Source organism: Natator depressus, chromosome 7, assembly GCF_965152275.1.
Source record: "Natator depressus isolate rNatDep1 chromosome 7, rNatDep2.hap1, whole genome shotgun sequence".
NCBI classification, from domain to species: Eukaryota; Metazoa; Chordata; order Testudines; family Cheloniidae; genus Natator; species Natator depressus.
Genome location: NC_134240.1, coordinates 3,879,052 through 3,904,819, shown reverse-complemented (window position 1 = coordinate 3,904,819; position 25,768 = coordinate 3,879,052). Strand labels below are relative to the sequence as shown.

Below are 25,768 nucleotides of genomic sequence, written 5' to 3'. Positions count from 1 at the left end.
CTGGCAGCCAGAGAAAAATAGGTCTGCAGACAATAAGCCTCCTTCCAATGTAAGCTTGCAAAATGAAGTCTCTCAGAAGGGCAATTAGCTGTGTATACCAAGTTAGGAAGCAAGCAAAGAAGGCCATCTGCTTCACAGATAAGATTCATCTAGTGATCATCATTACAGACCTGAAGGTGAATTTCTCAAGTTCAAGAGGGCAGCACCAGGCTTCCGGCTGAGCATATATTTATAAAGCATGTTAACTGTGTCAATAACAGGCCCAAGAAAAGCAGACAATATCTCAGGACAAGATCTGCAGCTTATCAATCATGAGTACATACCTTGAAGTTCATTTACACAAAGACCATTATCTTCCAAGGGAAAGGGCTTCAGAATAGGCAAAACATTAAAAATCTTGCTGCATTTTGTGACTAAATCCTAGCAGCCCCACGTTTAAAGAGGTGTATTCATTGGGTATTTGAAGAACCCTCTATTCAATGATCACCTTTTACTGTCATATTCTCCTTATCTAATTTAGACAGTGCATTCTCTTGATACACGTGTCATTTCATTCAAGTTACTTGGACTTGCATTCTGCAGTCTGCTGTGCTACACTGGAAAAAGGAGGTAAAAGGCAATACCCCATGGTTCGTGGAATATGGGAGAGGGTATCGTCACAGCATAAGTGTCTTCCCTTCCTCCACAGGGAGCCTGTGTAAACTCTCCTAGGAAAACATCCTAGTCATGGGCTGCAGAGGAGGAGCTATTGGGGATCAATGGGGTGAAAGGGCTGGCTAGCAGCCACTTGCTTGGATATGTTCCTTTCCAAACCTAGTGGGATTTTTGCCAGAAAAACTGACACAAGCAGATGGCCACCCGGGGAAATTCATGCTGCCAGAAGCCTTGGCAACCTCTGTTCCAGGGGCTGATGATGAAAGAACAGCCACAGGGAGGAGGGTCACTGCAGTGCTCACAGACAGGCTCTCTCGGCAGCTGATCCGGATTCCACAGGGTTTCCACTTTGCAGGAAGGCTCTTGGGTACCACTCTGCTCCCACTCCATGAAGCCAAACCAGCCCCTCACCACCAAGGGAGCACACAGTGGAAGCTCTGAACTGGTTAGAATCCATTGTCCCCAACTCCAACAGCAAGGGACAATTGGCAAAAATGTTTCCAAAGCTAGCAGTGTAGTGGAGAGCATCTCCTCATTTCGTAGGCAGCTGGTTTGCCTCTGTGGCCAAGTTCAGCACTGGTTTGGATTCAGGCTAGGGGAAGCCTGTGTTAACTGAAAGATAGGGTTGAAGAAGAGACCAAAGTGTGTCCCCTCTCATGGGTTACTGTGTTTGAAGAGAAACAGCTACTAGGTGCCACTCTCAGCTGGGAGTTAGGACAGGCAGGAGCTTCTTACAAAAGGCTCCTTCCCTCTGTGAACACATGGCTGGCCCCACATGGGATGCCAAAGAAAGGGAGGTCACAAGTAGTGTTTGCACGCTCACGCGTGCCTGAATGCATGGTATTAATGCTACTGGGCAACAAAATAAACCACAAGTGGAGCTGGATGGATGGCAATTCCATTCCCACCCCTCCCGCACCTCACTCCCCTAGAGCGGGCTGAAAATAGGTGGGAGCATATGACGAAGGGTGCAGCAGGAGGCGTGTGCCGAATCTCTCCCCCGCTCTGATTAACTCATTTGTTCTCTACTAAATCTCATAAAAAAGCCTCTACCTGGCAATGTAATTGGAAGGGTTTTAAATAGATAATTTAACCTTGGGAGAATGTTCATTTTCACTGAGCACATCCTTCCAATCTAGGAAACAGACAATCCCTTTCACCTCAGCATGTCTCTCTTTAATTGTGACAGCAGCGAGAGATAATTCATTTCAAATCGCTGATCAAGCCATGGGGGAATATTAATACCTAAATATTTAACAGATCGTGAGGCCTATTTAAATGAAAACTTGGTTTACAGAAGCTGTTACTCTCTGCCTGACAGAGTACTAATACTCCATGCAAAGCAAACTATTCCAGGGCGGAGGTAAGTGCCTTTGGAGACAGTTTATTAGGCAATAAACGAGAGATATGTTACTATGTGGGTGTCCAGTTGTTTGCACTTCGATCCCTGCATCATACCTGAAAAGTTCACAGGCACATGGTACTTTCTCAAAAAGTATCGTCAATGAGAGCAAAAAGCAGACATGATGGATGCAACGTTCAAGGTCACATTGTGCCATTAGCTCCATTATTCTGACATGATGCTAGACTTCAAAGTCAGGCCTGTGAGGCTCAATGAAAGGTCTATACCCACTAAAGCCAGCACCATCCACAGCTCAAAAAGCAAAAGATAGTCTGAAGGTGGTGTAGGTCAGAGACCAGACAGGATGCAGACAGCCTTGAGTAACCACAGCTTGTTCTCTCCACTTATTTGGTGCAGCACTGAGTGGAAACTGGGCCAAAGGGATGGCCAGATCACCATGTGGGATTCAAGTCTCTAAGCAAGGCCAAGGAGGGCTCCCAAGTGATAAACAGACCATCCCCTCTTCAGCTGACCCATGCAATGGAATCTGTGTTGAGCCAAATACTGGGACCTCTAAAGCTCATTGCTACTCTCAGTGATTACCGTCAAGTTGGCTCAGGACCTCATGGTTGTTAAGACAACCATGGGATCTGCAGAGGCAGCATCCACGGCCCAGTCACACAGCTTTACCTCTGCCATAACTACACCCACCGCCTCATCCCAACGGAGATGGGCAGCCCTCGCCTTGATGCCATCAGACAGAATCAGCTGTTTGTCCATAAATGCTCAGTTCACAGACAGAACAGCATCCAGCAGGCTGAACAAAGCATTCCTTGATGGCATGGCAGAGCACTACAGCCATCTACTTTCCGCAAGCAAAGGTGCTCCGATACTGCAATGATGGGTGGGTCAAAAAGCCACCCTCAAAATACTAATCCTCGGTTACGCCTCACTCCCTGTCCCCTCCCCCCGCCAGGTAGCCAAATGAAACAGGGGGTAGGACTTACTGCCATTCAAACTCCTGACACAGCTGAACCGGACTGTGGTGCCAGAAGTTGATTCTCTCCTCTGCCACAACAGTAAAGGAGACGTCTTTTGGTCTCTCCCCTCCACCATGGATGGAGCAAGATGGCTAAGCAGTCTGCGTTGCCCATCCCCTGGCATACTACTGCTCATCCTACGGCACAGGAAGTGTTGACTGAGTTGGGGAGGAGCGTCACAGGACCCTCAGTCAGAACCAGGACGGAAGAAGACAGCAAAACCACCTGCCCTAAAGTTCCACACCCACAACAGGACGCACTGCAAGCACTGGGGGAGTCAGTGCTTCAACATGCCAAAAAAACGTCCCCGGGCTTTTCTTGGCTGGTGGAAACCCAGGCAGAATCTCAGTTCATTTTTGACCGAGCTCGTCAGCGCTCCTGAGAGAAGGGAAGCTATTGGCAATCTTTACAGGATTATAGTCCCTCTCTCAATTCCTATTACTGTGGTATACATGCACCACCCAAAATTGAGAAGCAGAAGAGAACACACGTTTCTTTCTGTCTTACTCCAAGGCTTGGACTCAACCTGATCTCACATGGCAGAGAATTCTACAGCTGGGGTCCAGCCACTGAAAATACTCCTATTTCTAGTGCCCTCTACTCTGAACCCAGGCCTATCCAACTGCAACAGTTTTCAGGATGGACGGGAGAGGGTAAGAAGTCTTCCAAGGTATGCAGGTCTAATCCCCTTACAAATCAGGACCAAGAATTTTAAAGCAGTTCTAGAGAGAACTGGGAGCCAAGTGAGTTTGCCAGTCAGAGGTGTGATGTGATCACACTGGGCTTTTTTTTTTTTTTAAACTAGCAAGACATGGTGTACTCGCCTTTTTACATCAGTTGCGTCCAACTCCAGATAAAGTGAGTTATGGCAGTCCAACCTGGAGGTGATGAAAATACGGGTTCTTACCTGAGCAGTGTTGGTTACATGCCATGCTAAAGTATTTTTGACCACCTTAACAGTGGCTCAAAGCTAAGCTACCTTTGATATTACAATCTCTAGCCTCCGTACCTAGGGTTGATTTATGGTCATGGTGGGTGGACAGACTTGGGCCACACCCGATAGGTCTGAAAGTTTTAACTCTCTTCCAAACAGGGCTCAGCCCAGGACATAGTTAGCGAGACAACAGAATCAGACTCCCACCAACACAATCATCAGAATCCCTCAGTGGTTTTATAACTGGGGCAAACATCCTATAGTCCAGTATCTTACTGCATGTAACTGCTACACTGTTTCCACTTGCAGAATTCTGAAGTGTTGCACTCTAGGCTCCAGAGACACTGCTGTTCAGAGCGAAAATGGCTGAAATGGGAAACCAGTGGTGAAGAAAAGCATTTGGAGTTCATTTTAGTGTATTAAGACACACTCTATAATTAAACTGATTTTCAGTGCTGATATATAAACAAAATCTGCCACCAGAATTTCTACTGCTCTTTTAGTCTTCAAAATTTTTACTTGGAGGAGACGTGCAGGTGGTAAAACGGGAATATATAAAAGGTAAGAGAGCTGCCTGTGACTACATATATAATGGTGCTAATGAGTTTTTCCTCCTTGAATTGGTTTGACTCATGGAATCTTTATTTTATTAAAGATTTATTAATCTTTACTTTATATTATATATTAAAGCCACAATATTTTAGAGCATGCAATTTCCACACATCCATTCAGCAACACCACACTTCCAAATCTCATGAAACATGCACCATACTAGCTTTCCAGGGAAGCAATTGTAAAGAAACACTATTGCCCTTTATCAACATATCCTGTAGTTGATAATCTTTTTCCTTGTCAACACTGCAGTAAGTCACTCACTAATCAAATTTTGCTTCACCTTATACCAGACTTTAAGCAGAGGTCCCCATTGAATTCAGCAAGTTGTTTTGCCAAAATAAAAAGAGGTACCATAGGGGTCTGTAGATTTACCCTGCTATATTTAGGATGTCTTTAGAGAAGACTCCTCAGGCTAGCCTTTCCCAACTCTGTTTTGAGTCCCTTCAAATAACAATTTCCCCTGCCAGTTTTCAGGTGTCACCCTCAGGTGCTTTTGACAAACTACTGCTTCAACTTTATTGCCTCAGTAACAACTGGCTCTTGCTCAGATTGTTAAAAATCCACATGTTCCTGAGTCAGAATTTCACCACCATCCAACCGAGGGCACAGTTAGGCCATGTGACCTCTCCACTGTCTACAGGGAAGTCTTCTACTTTGGAAACTTATCTTATCTAGTCCATTGGCATGACCGCATTTTGTGCTCTTCCACAAGCACGGCTTTAGACAAAGATTACAATGCCACTACGTTAAATTAGGACTGTGATTTATTAACTCAACATTTGCTAAAGTTATCCACTTTGCATATCAATTGTGCATGGAGGAAACCTCTTCAATACCATCACTTGGTTTGCTTATTGTTTTGCAAAGTTGTAAAGGGGCAGAATTTCATATATAAACATTTTATAAACAATCCTTGAATGGTATTGTTTTGTTTTATCATGAACACAGTTCATTTATAAACAGACTTTAGCATTAAAGCCCAATTCAGCAAAGCAATATCTAAGTACATGCTTAAGTCCCACTGAAGTCAGATTTAAGCACGTGCCTAAGTACTTGGCTGGATCGGGGCCTTAAACAGCATTCCCTCCCCTTACCCCCCCCAAATTCATTTCTTAAGCATTTTAAGGAGACAAAACGTAAATGAAACACGGCATTAAGATCAAAAATGAAAGGATAATGGCCACTAAAAATGCAAAAGCTTACCTAGAGCATTTTTATTACTACTGACACACAGGCAGCTGCATCCATTACCTGAGTATTAAAGGAAACACTTGCGAACCCTTTACTCTTAATGGTTCAAGCCCCTCACGTCTGAGTTGCTGCTCTAGGCCTGACACAAGGCTGCCATTAAAGTCAATGGACTCAGTGAGCACTTCAGGTCTGGACCCGTCATTCCACAAATACCTTTGCATATGAACTTCACTACCATGAGCAGTTCCACTGAACCAACCCCGCCCCCCCCACACACACACACAAAACTCCCCTACTCCAATGCATATGCAGTTCTCTGCACTGGGGACGGAGATGGGACGGGGCTGAGGAGGAGAAAACAAGCTACATGTTTGTTAAGCATGTTGCTTAATTCACAGCTGGAAGGTACTCTCACCCTGCTGTCGCTTAGGGTGCTATCAGACCCTCTATGGAATGTCAGTGTAGCTGTGAAGGCTGCGCACCACCAAGAAAACAACTCTTAACAGAAGACAGCGCCAGACAGATAATAATAATGCCTATTTCCTCAATAGGCTCAAAGCGTTCCACAATATTTTGATGTATTTTATCCTCACAGCATCTGTGTGAGGTAGGGAAGGACTGTTATCCCCTTGCACACATGGGAAACTGAGGCACGGAGAGGCTAAGTGATGTGCCCAATGTCACACCAGAGTAGGGAATTGAACCCAGGTCTCCCGTGTCCTAACCACTGGACCATACCTCCCATCAAGAGAAGATAAGTAAAAAGGATGGACAAAAAGCCTTCTGAATCTGCAGCTAGACAGAAATCTCTGCTTCTTCAGCCAAGGTACGTACACTGAAGCATCAGTAAAAAGGTAGGAAGATTCTGCAGAGACACTTCAAGCAACATTTTAAAAAGCACACTTAGAGCACTGTATTACTACAGTAGCATTATACAGTTCTGCTGAAGCCCTCTGATTCATTTCTGTATATTCGTTCTTTACTAGATTTATAAATCCAACTACTCCTATAAGGGTCATGTGGAAAGAAGGAAAGAGTGAAGCAGATCCTTCATGCCACACTCTATAAATACACATAAGGAAGGCAAGGGTTTAAAAAGCAAATCACACGGTTCTCTGCTTTATTCTTGGGTTGAGAGCTACAGCAAGCGTGTGACTTTTGTTTATTCTACTTCATTCCTCCTCTGACACAAATCACTAAATAAACCCAAGGGGAAATATGAAGGAATTCATCAATGTTCCTACTCAGATAGCCAGCTGGCTAATGGTTTCATCGATTGTTTTGCTTGACATCATATGGTACACTGGATGAAGTGGTCCATACAATGAACAGGACTGGAGACAGTGTTGGCAAAATGGCCTAATTCACTTTTAGCTTAGCAGAAATACCTGATGACTCTCAAAAAGAGAGTGTATGAGTTTCCGAATTTCTTTTACTGGATCAAACTCCCTATGTATAAAGAAGCCACTCCCCTTTATCCCCCCAAAATAATCTGTCTCTCCCTCGTGCACATAGCGTACACTATTTTGTACATCTCATTTTGAGGAAGAAAGTCAGGGCTGCGTTCTTCTGCTGGGCACTTCCATGCAGTTATCAATTCAGCAGAAAGCACAATTGACAGGCAAATTAAAAATTGAAGATTAGGACTACAGAGTTATTTAGTAAATTAACTTGGCACTAATAGAGTGCAAATGAGATAAGCTGCTGTAGTTATCCATTCATAATGTAAATCCTGTGAGTACGTACCTGGCTCTACAGATAGACTGTGCACTTGAGTGTCTATAAGAACGTGGAGCAAGAGGGGTTTACACCTTTTGGAATTATGGCTATGAGAGAAACTAGGGTGAGTGGGGGCCCCAAAATTTAATGCATGGTAATTCAATGTACAATCACAGAAGTGGCAGATTCGCAGGCCAAAACAGTCACCAAGGCCCAGATCCTCAAAGGGACTTTCAGTGCCTAATTCTGATTGATTTCAATGGAAGTTAGGCACCTTTACATACAAGGATCTCAGCCCAGAACTCTAATTTTAGAGGAGACCAGGATTACTTGTACATGACTCCCCAAGATCCAGAAAAAAATTAGCTGAAGATGAAAATTCAATTTAACATTTAAAACTAGTTAGTTTCAAAAGAGAAAAGTCGTATGGCTTGATAATATAAAATGTACAAAGGCAGAGAGCATGCACAACTGGGCATTAACTAACTTTGCACACAGATGAACTGCTTGAGCTGGAAAACATTACTGCTTTTATTTTACTATTATCTTGGATTCGCACAGGACAGGTATGACTAAAGTATGATCAAACCCCCTATTAGCTTAGATTCACAGGTGCAATGTGCATTGAGACTATTTGTATATTTTAGACACAGCTGCCCATCTGGCACCTACCTGTAAATTCCTATACGGTTCTAGGTAATTAGCTGAAAAGAAATGGTTTGCTGTTTTGATATGAGATCCGACCAGTTCGCGCACTACTCAAGCTGCCTTCAAAGCTGTACGAAATGAGCTTTTCATCAACACAAGCTAGTTATTAATTAGGTTTTGTAGCAACAGAACATTGCTTTCTTACAGTTTTAGGGGAACAAAAGCTCGTTGTGATGATCACAATCACCACCGCTGCCCTTCTCTGCCCTCCTCCCCCAATTCACAGCCTTCCTGAATCAGTACAGTAACTATGAGCAGAGGAAGAGATACAAAGAAGCTAAATGCAACAGAGTAGGTAGCTCACCTCCAAATACCCCTGAATGGGAAGGGTGTGTGTGTGTGTTTGTTTTGTTTTTAAAGCAAAATAGAAATTTACCCCTAGCCTGTTTGAGAAGTTTGGTATTCTTAATATGTTTCTAAGTGAGTGAAATAGAGAGGGTGACCATATGTCCCAATTTTATAGGGACAGTTCCGATATTTGGGGCTTTTTCCTATATAGTCTCCTATTACCCCACACCCACTATCCCAATTTTTCACACTTGCTGTCTGGTCACCCTAGAAATAGAGGTCCAAATCATGGCAACCCAAAGAAGCATAGTGGAGGAAATCCTAGCCCCACTGAAATCAACTGGGTTTGTCAGTAAATTCAGAGGGGCCTGAACTCCACCAGCGGTATTTTATTTAAAAATGTGATAGAAGGGACAGTTTAATGGTCTTTAAAGATGTACTAGTAACTGGACTTTTCTTTATCCACAGAGGAGGTATGAGATTAGCAGCAGTGCACGCACAACACACACACACAGTCCCACCAGCAGAAGTCTGAATCCTGGCTGGAAGGGCTGCCTTAAGTTGGAGAGAGCAGTTAAAGTCTCCATACCCAGGCAGCTCTTGCCCTCTGTTGAGATACAAAGATCGAGAGAGGACATTTGCTCACCAGAAAGTGAACCACGACCACGGAGTTCATAGATGAGACAATCATCAAGATCGTAACAATTTCCTCACTACCCTCTTGTGGAAAGAATTTGAAACAAAGACACATAGAGGACAGTTCCTGAACCCGCTTATCCAATCCCTTGAGCCATCAAGCCAGCCACATATTTGATTAATAAAAATTAATTATTATGAAGGCTTCAGAGCGTGCCACGTTAACTGGCTAACCTAGTGAGGAGGGCTTTAAACTAGGTTCGATGGGGGCAGGTGACCAAAGCCCATAGATAAGTCAAGAACATGGAGACCTGGAAGAAGGTTTGGAATTTGGTGGGGAGCATGGGCTGTTATAGCAGGGATAAAGGAGAGACAAGACAGAACTGGAGGAAGGGGAATCAAATCAGTATCTTAGAGGTCTGTATACTGATGCGAGAAGTATGGGGAATAAGCAGGAAGAACTTAAAATGCTAGTAAGTAAACACAACTTTGACATAGTTGGCATCACAGAGACCTGGTGAGATAATACGCATGACTGGAATATTGGTATAGAAGGATACAGCTTGCTCAGGAAGGACAGGTAGGGGAAAAGGGGAGGAGGTATTGCCTTATATATTAAATATGTACACACTTGAACTGAGGCTGAGATGGAAATAGGAGACAGACTTGTTGAAAGTCTCTGGGTAAGGATAAAAGGGGTAAAAAAACAAGGGAGATGTCATGGTAGGAGTCTACTACAGACCACCTAACCAGGAAGAAGAGGTGAATGAGGCTTTTTTTAAACAACACTAACACCACCCAAAGCACAGGATTTGGTGGTGATGGGTGATTTCAACTACTCAGACAGCTGTGGGGAAAATAACACAGCAGGGCACAGACCATCCAATACATTCCAAGAATGTACTGGAGACAATTTTTTATTTCAGAAGGTGGAGAAAGCTACCAGGGGAGAGGCTGTTCTAGATTTGATTTTAACAAATAGGGAGGAACTGGTTGAGAATTTGAAAGTGGAAGCAGCTTGGGTGAAAGTGATCATGAAATGGTAGAGTTCATGATTCTAAGGAATGGTAGGAGGGAGAACAGCAAAATAAAGAGAATGGATTTCAAGAAGGCAGACTTTAAACTCAGGGAGTTGGTAGGTAAGATCCCATGGGAAGTAAGTCTAAGGGGAAAAACAATTGAAGACAGTTGGCAGTTTTTCAAAGAGACATTATTAAGGGCAAAAGAGCAAACTATCCCACTGCGCAGGAAAGACAGGAAGTATGGCCAGAGACCTCCCTGCCTTAACCAGGAGATCTTCAATGATCTAAAAACTAAAAAAAGAGTTCGACAAAAATTGAAAACTAGGTCAAATTACAAAGGATGAATATGAACAAATAAGTACATAGGAACAAAATTAGAAAGGCCAAGGCACAAAACGAGATCAAACTGGAAAAAACGGGTTTGTTTAGTCTGGAGAAGACTGAAAGGGGAAGATAACCATTTTCAAGTATATAAAAGATTGTTACAAGGAGGAAGGAGAAAAATTGTTCTTCTTAACCTCTGAGGATAGGACAAGAAGCAATGGGCTTAATTTGCAGCAAGGCCAGTTTAGATGGTATGTTAAGAAAAACTTCCTAAAGGTTCCTTAATACTCTTTCTGCACTGTATGATGCCTCTGCAAGGTACAGACACCAGATACAAACCTGGGGATGATGACAGCATGGCTAACCTGTTTTGGTATTACATTAAAGCACACTTGGGAACTTCTAGTGCTCACCAGCAAAGTCCACATGGGCCAATTAGTGCCCAGCACATATGCGTGCTCTAGAAATCATGCCCCAATGGTCCATGTAGACAACCCTCTCAATGGTTGTTTTCTACAGTTAATAGCCTGAAACCATGTAGTTCTACTACTGGAGCTGTCGTGATTTGGGCCATAGCGGTTATAAGGGAGTAGGGACCAAAAGCCCCTCCGTCTTCAGCTGGCCAAGAGATCTCTCTCCTTTCCATGATACACCTCCTTGGAATGCTGACAGCATGGATCACATTAAGGCTTGCACCCAGTTTGCTGTACCTTGCAGAAGCTTCATGTGATGCAGAATATGGTTCTCTCTTGAGCAGGGCAGAATAGTAAGCATGTACAACACCAGTGCATAGTACTCAGTGTCTGACAGTTGAGCTTCAGGTGAAATGGAAAGTGCTGGGTACTCTTGGGATGTAGCCCCTAGCAGTCATGGATTTTTTCTTCCAGGAAGAAACTACTGACTGCTGTGCATATTGTTTTCCTCAGGAAAAAATTTTTTTCCTTGCAGCATTCTTTCAAACATCTGATATTGGTCATGGTTGGGGAGGGGATCATTATTAGACGGGGCATTACTCTGATCTAAGTGAGCAGTTGCCAGACTTCTGCTCTGCCCTCCTGACACTTCACTGTTCATTCCAGAAATGATGCTTGTTGGAGCCTGAAGCAGGGTGTCATCAGTGAGCTTTTTGCCTTTGAAGACACTTTGTTTCTGCTAGACCAGAGGTGGGCAAACTATGGCCCGTGGGCCACATCCAGCCCAGGGGACCATCCTGCCCAGTCCCTGACCTCCTGGCCCAGAAGACTCACCCCCAGCCCCTCCCCCACTGTTCCTCCTCCCACGCAGCTATGCTGCCGCACAGGCAGCAAGCTCCTACCGCTCTGAGCAGCATGGTAAGGGGGCAGTGACAGCGTGCATGCGTGGCGGTGAAGGTGTTGGGTAGGGGATCCCAGGGGGCAGTAAGGAGGCAGGGAGCGGTTAGGGGCAGGGGGGTTCTAGGGGGCAGTTAGAGGACAGGGAGTCGGGGGCAGTTGGATGGGGCAGAGGTTCTGGAGCGGTCAGGGAATGGCGGGGGCGGGGGTTAGATAGGGTGTGGGAGTCCCAAGGGGGCCTGTCAGGGGGCAGGAGTGTGGATAGGTCCGGGCAGTCAGGGGACAGGAGGTGGGATCCCAAGGGGGGTGCAGTTTGGGGTGGGGGGATTCCAGGAGGGGGGGGCAGTCAGGGAACAAGGAACGGGGGGGGGGGGTGGATGGGTCGGGGGTGGGAAGTGGGAGGGGATGAATGGGAGGTGGGGGCCAGGCTGCTTGGGGGGCACAGCCTTCCCTACCCGGTCCTCCATACAGTTTCACACCCCATGTGGCCCTCGGGCCAAAAAGTTTGCCCACCCCAGTGCTAGACCCATGTCTGAGCAGGGTTGGCTGCTTCTGGAGCAATGTGTAAAATTCCTCTCTCTGCTCAGACTTTTGAGAACATTGGATAGAAGCATCATAACCTATCCAAACTTGCTCAGGTACGCCAGTGAGGGAAGCCTTGTAATGGAGTTGCTCATGCACATGCATGTCTGCTGGGGCGGGTGGGGGGGCCTGTAACTGGTGTCCTCCTAAAACGTGAGTCTTGTTCTACTGGAACTGGTTGACTTTTTTTTCCCCCCCAATCCCTTTTTTGATGATACAAAAACATTCATGAGAATTTGTTTTCATTGAACCGGTTTCATTTTTGTTGGGCAATAGATCTCTCGCCAGCGAGCAGAGTTTTCCCTTACCAAACTAATTTTTTTTTTAATTGTCTTGACATTTTTATCAAATTAAGAAATGTGAATTTTTTTAAATTAACCTCCCCCACACAAGCTTTCCACTGTGCTCATCCAATGAGCAAAAATCAAAAGGCTGGCATGGAGGTAACCTACAATGACAAACGTAGGTGTCCAATAGGGTAGCTTATTCATGGCTTTTTAGTACTGCTCGCTTAAGAGAACCTACCACATCACCTCCTCAGGATGCTAGTTTAAGGGCACCGCTTATCTGGAGAGAATGTGTTCACATTACTGAATTAGTACCTAAATATGTGCTAAGCACTTCCAGCTCCCATTAACTTCAGTAGCACTTAGGAATGCACAGTATCCCTCAGGATCAGGCCATTAGAATGCAGTTAACAGTTTCCAATGGAGTTACCTTATTAATTACTGGAGCTGCAATGTTGGCTCAGTCTTTCAAGTCCAATACCTGTTGTGTGGTGTACTGTCTCTCTTATTTACTAATCTTTGCTCAAATTACTCACAAGAAGAAACTCCACATTTAAAGGAGATGGTGATGAACAAAAGAATAGCTGAAGCCCCCGTGACATGGCATTTCTTTGTCAGGCTATTATACTATGGCTGCAGTTTTTCGTGCCAGACACATAGGGTTTATTTTCTGATAAGGACACTCACTAACTCTCCCTCTAAATGTACTGGTGTATTTAGTTTTGAGGGTGATGGTCTGCGTGTGTGGATTTTTAATTCCAAAAACCATGCAGCACTTTGTTCCCCACATATCTGCTGAAGGGTCTCTAGAAATACTATTCTTGCCCTCTGTGCTTCCTCAATCCATTTCCCACGTTGCTGGGTGCTGCAGAGCACAAGCAAACCCATGTGTGCAGGGATAGGGCAATAGTGAAAAATATTCCCTTCCCCCAGTAGGCCTCACCATCTCTGTCAGAGAGAGGGTGTGTATCTACATACAAGACATGTAGCTTTCAAGCGCTTAAGGACAAGATTAAGGCAAACTTATGTATTGATCCCTACATAGTGTCATATTTTAACTACGGTCTAAGGTGGAGGTTGTCTGTGTTCTTGATTGCTTAAGAGTCCATCTATCTTATCACATCTTGTACTCATTTATAGTTGCTTCCATTTCTGGTATTGTCAGAGAGACAGCAGTGTTTCACCGTAAATTAAAATCAATAAGAAGCAATTTCATTTATTTTTAACTACTAGGAAGGCCTTTTTCAGTAAGAGGCTGTATGTTCAACTAAGTCACTTGGTTCATTCTAGCAAGCTAATTGCCAAACCCCATTAATTCATATACATACACACACACTTATTTTCCAGTGCTCCTACCATGTCAAATATGATTGACAAGCAAACATGTTTGTTTGTCAATGGGAAGTGAATGCAGTAAAGAATATTCTTTTCTTGGCACTTACACATGATTTTAAAAAGGAAAATCAGGGCATAGTGTTCACGGACTATTGGCCCATGCATAGTTCGATATATGAATTATACCAGGGGTGCAAGCAATGCAAGTTTTCCCCACCACTATGCTTGGACAACATTCTGCACGGACCACAGCCAGTGAAAAGAGGACAGTCTAGGGCTCCGTGTGCATTCAGTCCTTGGTTGCTCTGCTGAGACTCTCAATCCACTTCATAGATAATATGGACCAGCTCCTGAAAAGGTCTCTCCCAGCTCCTTAAAATGTCTCTCCTACCTCCCATTGATTTCAGGTACCTAAATACTTTGAGGGTCTGGTCGTATATGTCCACCTCACAAAATCCCATGTAAAAAAGTTATCACATCTTTTTCACAGAGTCACTGGATTGCCAGTGAGAACCAAGTGGCCTGGATCAAATTCAAATTGGTGTTTAGACTGAGATCATCTTTATTTTCTGTCTGTTGCCTGGTTTAGAGTCTGGCTAATAACTGGAAGGGACCTTGAGAGGTCATCTAGTCCAGGCCCCTGCACTCATGGCAGGACTAAGTATTATCTAGACCATCCCTGACAGGTATTTGGAGATTTTTAAGAGCAGGTTGGACAATGATGAAGATTCCACAACCTCACTAGGCAATTTATTCTAGTGCTTAACCACTCTGACAGGAAGCTTTTCCTAATGTCCACCCTAAACCTCCCTTGCTGCAATTTAAGCCCACTGCTTCGCATCCTTTCTTCTCCTTCCTCCTTATAACAACCTTTTATGTCTCCTCTCAGTCTTCTCTTTTCCAGACTAAAGAAACCCAATTTTTCCAATTTTCCCTTCATAGGTCATGTTTTCTAGACCTTTAATCATTTTTGTTACTCTTCTCCAGACCCTTTCTCCAATTTGTCCAGATCTTTCCGGAAATGTGGCGCGCAGAACTGGACACAATACTCCAGCTGAGGCCTAATCAGTGCAGATAGAGTGGAAGAATTACTTCTGGGGTCTTGCTTACAACACTCCTGCTTACATATCCCAGAAGGAGGTTTGGTTTTTTTGTAACAGCATTATACTGTTGACTCATGTTTAGCTTGTGGTCCACTGTGATCCCCAGATCCTTTTCCATAGTACTCCTTCCTAGGCAGTCATTTCCCATTTTGTATGTGTGGAACTGATTGTTCCTTCCTAAATGGAGGACTTTGCATTTGTCCTTATTGAATTTCATCCTATTTACTTCAGAGCATTTCTCCAGTTTGTCCACATCATTTTGAATTTTAATCCCATCCTCCAGAGCACTTGCAACCCCTCCCAGCTTGGTATCGTCCACAAACTTTACAAGTGTACTGTCTATGCCATCTAACTCCTTGACAAAGATATTGAACCAAACCAGACCCAAAACTGATCCCTGAAGGACCCCACTTGATATGCCCTTCCAGCATGACTGTGAACCACTGATAAATACTCCCTAGGAATGCTTTTCCAGCTTGTTATGCACCCACCTTATAGTAGCTCCATCTAGGTTGTATTTCCCTAGTTTATGAGAGAGTCTGAAAAGCCTTACTAAAATCAAGATATATCACATCAACCGATTCCCCTGCCCCCCACAAGGCTTGTTTCACTGTCAAAGAAACCTATCAGATTGGCTTGACATGATTTGTTCTTGACAAATCCATGCTGACTGTAACTGATCCCCTTATCTACACAAAGTTTTTAAAAGAAGAAAGAAAGAAAAAGTCTAAGACTGTAACAATTATCAATAGTGAATTGGAGATTTTGGAGATGTTAGAGGCACACAATATGCCTTACAATGAGGAGCTAGCGTTACAATGAGAAGCAGCCAAACGAAGATGTTGCTCCACATTTCACTACACCCTATAAAACAAAAAGCCCCCAATAGTTAAAAGACATTGTGCATATTTGATGCAACAAGGCCAAGCCACGCAGTTGGGCTCTGTTGACGGATCCTAGCTTTTTATGAAGACCCTAGATATTGGCAAACCAAAATAATGTAGACTTGATTTTAAAAAAACAAAAACAAAGACAAAAAGTTACTGTATTCTAATTTTATTGCAAGACATACATCATAGTTGCTGTTATGGTCTGACCAAATTATGATTCTTTGAGAATCGCATTTAAGAACTCACTGAAATTAACAAAATCCCTAGTTTTAATGTGCAGCATTTTTCAAGACAACCCTTTCCATTCCCCACTATGAAGACAATTGGGCAGAATCTCAGCTGGTGTAATTTGTCATTGCTCCATTTAACAAGTGGAGCAATGACAATTGACATCAGCTGAGGATCAGTGCCATGTTAAGAAGAGACATTATATGATCACACATCTGCACCCATGGTTTCCAAAGATAACAATGACTTTATTCACAGTAAACACAAGAGGAACACTTTACTATGCATCAACAATGTAGTAAGAAAAAAAATTCGGAAACTGCTGTCACTGAGCCCAAACAGTTAACACTTACTTAAAATCGCTAAAAATTCAGGAAGGTGTTGCTTTGAAATACAAACAGTTATACAGAAGCCACAATCTGATGCAAAACCCTCGGGCACAGAAGAAAAGAAAAAACAAACAACTAATTTTAGATCTTGAGTACTCTCATTAGTGATCCTCACCAATTAGAATATGATGCAACTGCTGTCAACAGGCAAATTTTAGGTATATTTTAAAACAAGTGTTTGGAATATTTATGCCTAAAATTATTTTACTGTAAAAAGAATACTGAACGTAATTGGTGAGCAATATAGAGACTCTGACCTGTTGAACTAGTGCTCCGGCTCTCACATTTCACTGGTTAAATGGATGCTGTGCTTGAAAGGTATTCCTGCACCGTGAATCCCCAGTTTACACGTTTTACTGTTATCCTTTCTAGTTTGCCTCTGTAGCAGATCCAGGATAAAATTTTCAAAAGCATCTAGAGTGACGTAGGAACCTTAATCCCACAGAAAGTCAGTGGGACTCAGGAGCTTTTGACATTTCTACCCCTAGTTTTTGAGGTCAATGTAGACCTGCACCTAAGTTTTCAAAAGCAACAAGCAATTTTGCGAGCCTCAGTTTTCAGGTGGAGAAAACTTAAAGGGGTCTGATCAGCAGAATGTCATAGCTCAGCATTTGCTGGGGGCGGGGGGGGGGGGGGGGGGGGAGAAAATCAGCCTCCATTATGGAGTCTCGAGTTGGACCCCAAAAAATTGAGGCAAGCAACAACAACAACAACAAAAAAAAAAAAAGAGCCACTAGTCACTTTTGGAAAATCTTGGCCATCTGAGACCACTTCTTTCTGGTGTCTTTATTTTGGAACTCCCTATTAATGGTTACAATACCTCTTAGGATGTCAGAAGGGCCATTTTTAAGTCCAAGGAGCAGATGCTAGCAAGAGTCTCTCTCCAATCGTACAGGGCTGTGATTAGAACGCTGTGCAGAACGGAGCGCACCAAGCAGCAGTCTTTGGTGGCATGAAACGAGTGTCCTTGCTGAAGGCTCTGAGAACATTCACTGGGTCCAGTTCACCACTGCCTTGTACCATGCACAATCACTGCCCTGTACAAGGCATAATCACTAGTGCCAAGCGAGTAACACACTGCGAAAAGCAGAACAGAAGAGTTTTACACAAACTTTGCAGTGGTACAGAAGACTACTCAATGTGAATCTGACCTCTTTTTTGGACAGCGGTTTGGGGGTAGGGGGGTTCACGAGTTGTGCCTTCTTCAGTTTAAGTCCTTCTCCATTCTTTTTTTAGCCTCCTCTCTGCAAATGGAGACTAATGCCTTTTTTAAAAAAAAAAAATAGGTGGCACAGCTGGGGAGCAGAAATGCCAGTTTTAAGGCTTGAGAATGATGAAGGGAAATAATCCAATACTTAAGCGCTTTTCTCTGAGCACACTCTGAAGCACTGTTTTGATTAAAACACTGGGGCATTTTATCAGTCCCTCTTCCCTTCCAAAAGGGGGGAAAAAAATCCTGTACTACTGTCCATTTTGGTGAGCAAGAGAGACCAGATAGCTTTCCTCTTTTTCCACTAGAATAAGCTGGCTGTCAGAAGAAGAGCTTTAAAAGCATTCCATCAAAGACAGGCATGCTTTTTAAATCAGAAAAAAAGCACCAACAGCTGCCACATGATCAAATAATGGCCAATATTTTGCTTCCAAATACCAGTGCAGCTCCTCCTGGCTTCAGGTTTCATTCATCAACTATTCGTGAGCACAGAAAAGGATATTCAAAGCAGCTTTGTTAAGCTAAGTAGACAAGTCTCAAAATCTAGATTTTCCTTACATAGGTTTCCATGCTATGAATGCAAAATCCCTCAAAGCAGCAGCTGGCAGAGAATGCATGTACTTGGGCATCACAGCAACATGTATGTGCCGAAGAGCTGCAGCATCCCATATGAAGTGATATTTCACCTGTCACTGCTGCTGGCAAGTGCATGCTGCAGCCAGGAGTTCGACAGAATTATCCAGCACTATCCAAATTACTTGATGCAGAATTCTAATACTCCAGTTCCCAAACATATCTAAATACTGTATGTACAATGATAGGACAAAACCACCCATTACCTGATTTTACTGTTCGCTTCCCGATAAACTGTGGCTAATTTAAATTGCTGTAAGGTGAATCTGGTCAGTAAAAATAAATCCTGTGCTCAGTGGAATGAAGAAGCCATGCATCATGGCAATATGTCTCCTCTCCCTTTCCCCACACACATTCCTATTTACTCACTTCCTGCCATTCCCCTCATTCCCATAAGAAAAAAAAATATGGAAAAGAGATAAAGGAATAGCAGCAGCAGCCATCTCATCCCTCACCTTGATTACTCTGTTTGAATGCTCTTTCTCCCTCCTTCCACCTGTTAGCTTCTGGAGGGGAAGGAAGAGAGAAGGGTCATTATTTAGACTAAGTTCGTCAGGGAAGGATCTGTGTCTGCCTGTGTTTGTGCAGCAGCACCCAGCCCAATCCGACCACATTACAAGAACCCCTACCAGCTACCTCCATGCTTCCCCTCCACTCTTTCACTGAAGGAATATCAACCTACAAATGGAGAAACTAGGGCTTCCAACCAGAACAGCTGGTCTTCAATTGACCTTACCAGGTGGGCAATGTAACAGGCTCCCCTCATTAGTACAGAAATGCAGTCTGAGCAGGACATTCACAATAATTTATATTTTCCTCCTGTCCTTGGCCTCCCAAACATTCCCAGAGAGATGCAGATGTCAATGTTAACTGAGAGTCACTCCACTTAAGTCAACGGAGTTACACCCGGGTCAGTGTTGTGTAAAAATACAGCCTGCAGATTTACTCAGACAAAAAGTGAACGGCAGTTCGCTGGAGTTAAAAATATGGCCCTTACCTTTTAAGCCTGAGCACCTGAAGATGTGGATAGGTGCCTACTGGGATTTTAGACACTTTTGAAAAAAAAAAATCCCACTAGGAGCCTAAATACCTTTTAAAAATGGCCCTAAGGGTTCAGGATTTGGCTCTGTGATAGCAGAATAAATTTGCTGAAATATTTAAAAGCACTGTATAATTAAGCCTTAAGAATGACTGCTTGCTGCCATGTGAGCGTATAAAGAATCACAATTCAGTTAGAGCACAACAGCCACCATGATGTATGTTTTGTAATAAAATTAAACGACAGTAACTTAAAGCAAACAGAAATTAGTCTCATTCTCTCATAATTCCTCATATTAAGGTTATATACTGGATAAAGTGCAATTTTATTACTATACCCGTAGGCTTCTGAGCACATGATGCCACATGTTCGGCTGGCTGCTAAAAAGCAGCCGCCAAGAGATTAGCATTTGTTCCAAAGATAGGTTTCAGAGTATAGTTGAGATTAATAGTTAGAAACTTTTTTTTTTTAAAGTAACCATAAAACTCAACATTTAAATTAGAGCCAACTTTAACAATGCTTTCTTTCTAAAAGCTACCAGCATGTTCGTCCTTAAACGCTGATCAGAATAGGGATAAGGTCTTCATCGTACTTTCTATAATTGAATAGACAATGAAAACTATTCATGTTACATAATTTAAAAACGTATATAAGGAAAGAAACACACCCCAGGTGAAACCCTAGCCCTATTAAGAGGGTCTGACTCGTTATCAGTCAATGAATCCAGGATTTCACCCCCACACCACTCACAGAAAGTGGACACTCCTAACAGAAGCCACATCCTATTCCTGGACAGTGAGATTTCTTAGGAGATATTGAACTGCACTGCTCCTCAACCTTTTCTAGGAGGATGGACTGGAGAGTAGGACTTCACAACTCAGCCAAGATCTACTTGTCCAACAGTCGATCTCAGTAAGACAATCAGAAGCTATTGTACACACTAGCTGATGAACATCATCAAGTCTCTATGCTAGTTTATGCAAATCCTTCATTAGCTCTGAGTAAAGGCTCCTCTTTTCCCAAAGTGTGATAGAAAGCTATTTGCATCAGTTTTCTATAACATATTGAAGTGGACCTCTCAAGAGAAAGGTGGGCTGGGGGGGGGGGGGGGGAGAGAAAGCATGCACACACACACACGATGCTACCTCACTTCTTCACCCTTAAAAAACAGAAGGCCCAGAATAGGGCCTGACCCCACAGAGTTGAGAACAATGGCTTTATAGAACCTATAAATCTGAGGCAAACAGAAAGTTGCGGCACCACCATGTTTCTGATATCCAGATTCTAGTCTATCCTCTGAAAATGGATTACTCTCCGCCTCCCCCTTTGCATTGACTGAATTCCCCTTTCCCCAAATCACATTTGCTGTAGCTGTTAGTACACTCAGCTTCCAGCATCACTTAAAGATTTTACAAAGCTCTGTCCTGGCACTGTTAGCTGTGAATCAGTTCTATAAGCCTGCTAACGATATTAAAGCTCTTCCTTAGTTTTCTCTTCAGAAGCATACCAGCAAGCTCAGCTCCCAGTGCAAAAAAAAAAAAAAAAAAAGAGAAGAGGGGAGTATTTGACATTCTTTATCAGCAAGGACTCCATTAGCCACTTCCTGGAACATAAAGCATATCTAAAAAGGCATTGAAAATAAGAGAATAATTAAAATGTAAGACATGGCATCTTCATAAAAGCCATAGGACTAAATAAAAAGTCTTGGAGAGCCCTCTCCTGTACATTCCATTTTTATCTATGAAAGGGAAGTGCAGGAGCGCACACCTTGCTCTAGAAAATCTTGGATAAACAAGACCAGTCTTATTCAGCACCTTTAAAGATTTTGAAAGTGGCATTTGATTAGCTCAAAGGCACAAGCTCCTAGGAAACAGACAAACACAATACTAAAGACTTCTCCCCCCATCTGTTCCCTCCCCCCCCCCAAAAAAAAAAAACACTAACCAAAAGAAGTTTAGTCTTCATACTTGCTGAGCGAAGAACTAAAAGCCACCATCATCATGCCTTTTAAAAAAGCTGGAGGTGGATATATGTTAGGTCAACTAAATTGGTTAACTAATTAGGTCATGTCAATTTTTTTTTTTTTAAATCCACCTTTTTTTTTTTTTAAACACACATTTCTCCGAAGAAAACAGAAACGAGCTTATAGCTCCATAGATGCCAGGTACTATAACTAGTCACGAAATGCATAACAGAACACAAACATTCCTTACCTCAGTGAAGCACATTATTAAGGATGCTATTGTATTGTTAATATTTAGGCCTTTTCTTATTCATTGACACAATGAATTTAGCTACATGAGTGAGCAGACCCCATAGCAACAGTTGTTTTTACTTTCATCTTAGTTTGATTTATTAACTATTGCAATTACCAGGGACAAGTTCACAGTTAAATGTACTATACGAGCACTGCAGGAAGAGCAAAAGCTTCCAATAGATTTTCCTCATGGTTACTGATGGAGTAGAGAACAAGACACTTGTACAAAGGTAAAAATCCATTACAATTCTGTTAGAGGACTGCTAAAGGTGAAAAAAGTGTTATTTTCTATATGACCTCATACTTTATTTTACAAAGTTAAATTGTCTTTGTTTTATATTGCTTCACTAATAAAAGTGATTGGGGAAGGAGAGGGGGAGAGACGAAGTAGTGATCTTATCTCTTGTTTAAAGACAGCTGGAAATAACGTTTGTCCTACATGAAATAAACATCTGCGTTCCCTAAGCTTCTTAACTCAGGTTTAAAAAAAAAAAAAAAAAAACAACTTGAAGTATATTTTGTTTCAGATACTAAATAGTTAATTTTTGGCAGGGATTCCCCACCACCAATTTTGACAATTTGCCATTTGGTGTCGTCAACACTGATGTCCTGTTTTAGTTCCCTGAGGAGCTCACTGCAGCCTTCCTGCCTCTGGCACTTCTCATGTACCAGGTCACAGTAGAGAAGGCTACAGCGTCCTTATTTGTCTTAATGTCCTAACTTGCCCAACCCACAAGTGTGATCACTGTTTGGAAGAAAACCTATAATAATGAAATCAGCGAGGCCTAACATGGTAGCAGTGTCAAGAACTACAGCCACAAAAGCCTTAATAAGAAAATACTTTGTTTTCCAAGCAAAGCCTCGTGTTGAACAGCATCTATAAGTATTGTATAGCTATTTCACAGTTACGAACATTGTTAAATCATTTAGCTATACACGGTACATGAACATGGATATGCAAACACAGAGCATATATCTCCATCAACCTATAATGCAAATATCTAGTTTGAATTCCATGGATATAAATCAGTTATTCTTACAATATTGGCGTATTAAACTGACAAAGCTTTTTTTCCTGAATTGTTCTTAGAGCCTGCTTTCTAGATATAATTACTGTATAATATACATCAGAACCAGAGAGAAAGGCCCCACTCTCAGGGCTGAAATAGAGAAGAAATCAATACAAAGAAGATAAATGTATTTTTCCTCAAGAGCTGCAGAATTTCAAACAGATGGAGGTTTTAACTCTCACTCTTGCTTATTTTATTTTTGCTTGAAATCATTTTATCGTCTGATAAGTTACTGGGGGTGATTGGGGTATACAGACCATTTGTTTGTGTCCTTGTGGACATTTTAAAAGAGAATTGAAAGTTACTAGAAAGCTTCCAGAAAATGATTTTACTCTTCTCATGTATCCTGTAAGTGGTCCACAATACAAATTGCACCAGAAGGTCACTGTCCCAGCTTTTCATCTTTAATAGCTATGAACACAGGCTTACATAAAAAAACACTAATAAAATGAACAGAAAAGCAAGCAGCAAGGACCTTCAAAATATTCAATTCGCTCACTTTTCTGGAATAAGAGATACCAAAGTATGTTTTTAATATATACCCACACTTAACCAAGTCCAAAAAGGTAACACTACTTAAATAAAACAATCACATCTGGCTGAAAATTGTGTAGCTACTAAACTAACTAGTAACACTAAGCAAAAGAAGGTTTAAAAAAAAAAGTTCTGCTCTACATCTCCGGCCCCCCCACCAGCCTGTGCATTTGACAGCACTTTGTGCTCAGCCAATTTCACTGTCTCCACCAGTCAGCTACTTCCCTGCAACAAAGATTCTCATAAGACAGGAATGGGGAAAGAGGAAAAACCGGAGATCTTTTTAAAGGAATGTACAGAGAAAGGTAGAGGTATGTGTGACATTCTGAAGAGTGCTGGAAACTGGAGTCACATATGTACAGTTGACAGTGCCCCTTTAAAACTGAAGGGTGAACAAATAAATTCGGGCAGAAATGGGTTTTGTAATTGTCTTGATCTCCCCAGCTGCGTTATTGTGTGGCTACTGAAAGCCAGCAGTTGTGCAGACAAGGGAACGTTATCATCACATCCATTCTAGCTGGAGAGAAACTCGGTAACTCACCAGTGGGGCCACGTCCATCCCGGAGCGTGCGTATTTGGGGGGCTGCCGAGGGGGTGGGGGGGGGCACAGCCTGTGACAGACAGAAGCTCAGCAGCGCCTCTGTGGGTGCATGGGCCTCTCTGCAGCTTTGGGAAATGGAACAGCAGACTCCTCCAGAGCCGCCCTGACATTTTAACTTTCCCTAGCCATTACACACACACTACACAACACAACACACAACAAGCCGCCGCCTCCTCTCCGCAGCCTCCTGGAGGATTTGGCTGTTGACCTGGGCGCACCATGCTTGAGAGGACGTGTTAAGGCAACCTCGGGGTGCGATCCAGCCCTGAGCCTGGCACAGGGATGCCGGGAGCCCCCTGAGGATTGGGACGGTGGCCAGACCCCCGCCGGGGCGAGGTCCCGCATCAGGCTCCGCCGCCTCCCTCCTTGCCCGGGGCGGAGGAACCGGAGCAGCAGCCGGGGTCCGTGCGCGCTCAGCTCGCCCCAGGCACGGGCGGGCTCCGACCTTTGTCCCTCTGCCCGCCGCCCCCAGACCATATCCCCGGCCCCCAAGGTCAAGGGGACGGCGGCGGACCGCAGCCAAGCAGGGGCGAGGGGCAGCCGAGGAGCGGCAGGACGCAGCTAAGTTTGGGGGAGGCAGGGGCGGGAGAAGAGGCTCGGGGTGCGGGGGCACCTCAGCCCACCTAGCGGGAGCCTTCCCCGGGCGCCCCCGCAGCCGGAGCGCCCGGTGCCGGCAGCGCCCCGGGCTCCCCCCGCCGCCGGCTGCTGCCCGGCCCCGCTCGGGGCTCCGCCGCGGGAAGCGCTGCGCCAAAGCCCGGCCCGCCGGAGGCGGGGAGGGAGCGGGCGCCCCGGGGAGCCCATGCCTGGCCACGGGCGCGCCGCGGGGCCGGGGGCTGCAGCGGGGCCGGGGGCTCTCGCCGCTCCCCTTCCCCGTTGCGGTGGGGCAGGCGGCTGCGAGCGGGCAGAGCCCGGGAGGGGCGATGGCAGGCGGCTGCGGGCAGCCAGATGCGAGCCGGGATGGGGGGGGCAGGCTCGGGCAGCCACGATCCCGCGGCCGGCCCCTTGTTCCCAGCGGGGGCACCAGGCGGCCGGGGAGAAGTTGGGCAGAGTATGGCTGGGAAGCCAGGGCTGAGAACCGTCCCCAGCCCGCCCCTGTCCCCAGCCCCAGACAAAGCCCGCCCCGGAGCGTCGCACGGGCTAGGGCAGAGACCAGCCCCCAGTGTGGGTCTCGCACCCCCCCCTTTCTCCGGTCCCCCGGGGAGAAGCAGCAGCCGCGCCGGGCCACGCACCCTTGAGAACCCCCCTGGGCCGGGCGGCGCCGCAGGGCGCGCGAAGCGGGAGCCCGGGGTTCCCCCGCACCCCCCGCCCGCTCGCCCCCGGCCGCGCCACTCACCGGGGAAGCACACCACATACTGGAGCACGGCGCTGGCGATTTTCAAGAAGAAGATCCACCAACACGGTTGCAGTAGCCTCCGCATGTCCAAAGGCGCACATCGAAAGGGGGCGAGGGGCTGGAACTTGTTGCAAAGAAGTTGGCGCTGTGCCTTGCCCGGCCGCCCACCCCCCGCCAAACACCCCCCCGCCAAAAAACAAAACAAACAAACCAAAAAAACAACCCCCCCCTCACACACACACAGCCCACCGCCCCGGCCGAGCGGGGAGCGGAGACCCCGGGGAGCCCACACCCGCCGCTGGGTGGGGGGCGGGTGCGGGGTAAGCCGGAGCGGGAGCCCCGCACGCAGCGAGCGCCGGGCCTGGAGCGGCAGCGCCGAGGGCGGGGGGCAGCTCACGGGCGGGCGCGCAGAAGTTCAGTCCCCCTGCAGCCGCCGGAGGAGGAGGAGCGGGAGGAGGAGGAGGAGGAGGAGAAGCGCCGCGGCTCGGGCTGGG

General features: G+C 44.8%; 1 protein-coding gene across 4 annotated transcripts in view; it reads right to left on the bottom strand.

Moving 5' to 3' along the window:
* Positions 1-25,450, bottom strand: part of PTPRG (protein tyrosine phosphatase receptor type G) — a 619,877-nt gene extending 594,427 nt beyond the window's left edge. For all 4 annotated transcript variants that reach the window (XM_074957367.1, XM_074957366.1, XM_074957368.1 and 1 more), the window contains exon 1: positions 25,275-25,450. In XM_074957367.1, coding sequence (XP_074813468.1) covers positions 25,275-25,359 — 85 coding nt within the window. In that variant the 5' untranslated portion in view covers positions 25,360-25,450. The remainder of the gene's footprint in view (positions 1-25,274) is intronic.
* Between the last annotated feature and the right edge of the window lie 318 nt (positions 25,451-25,768).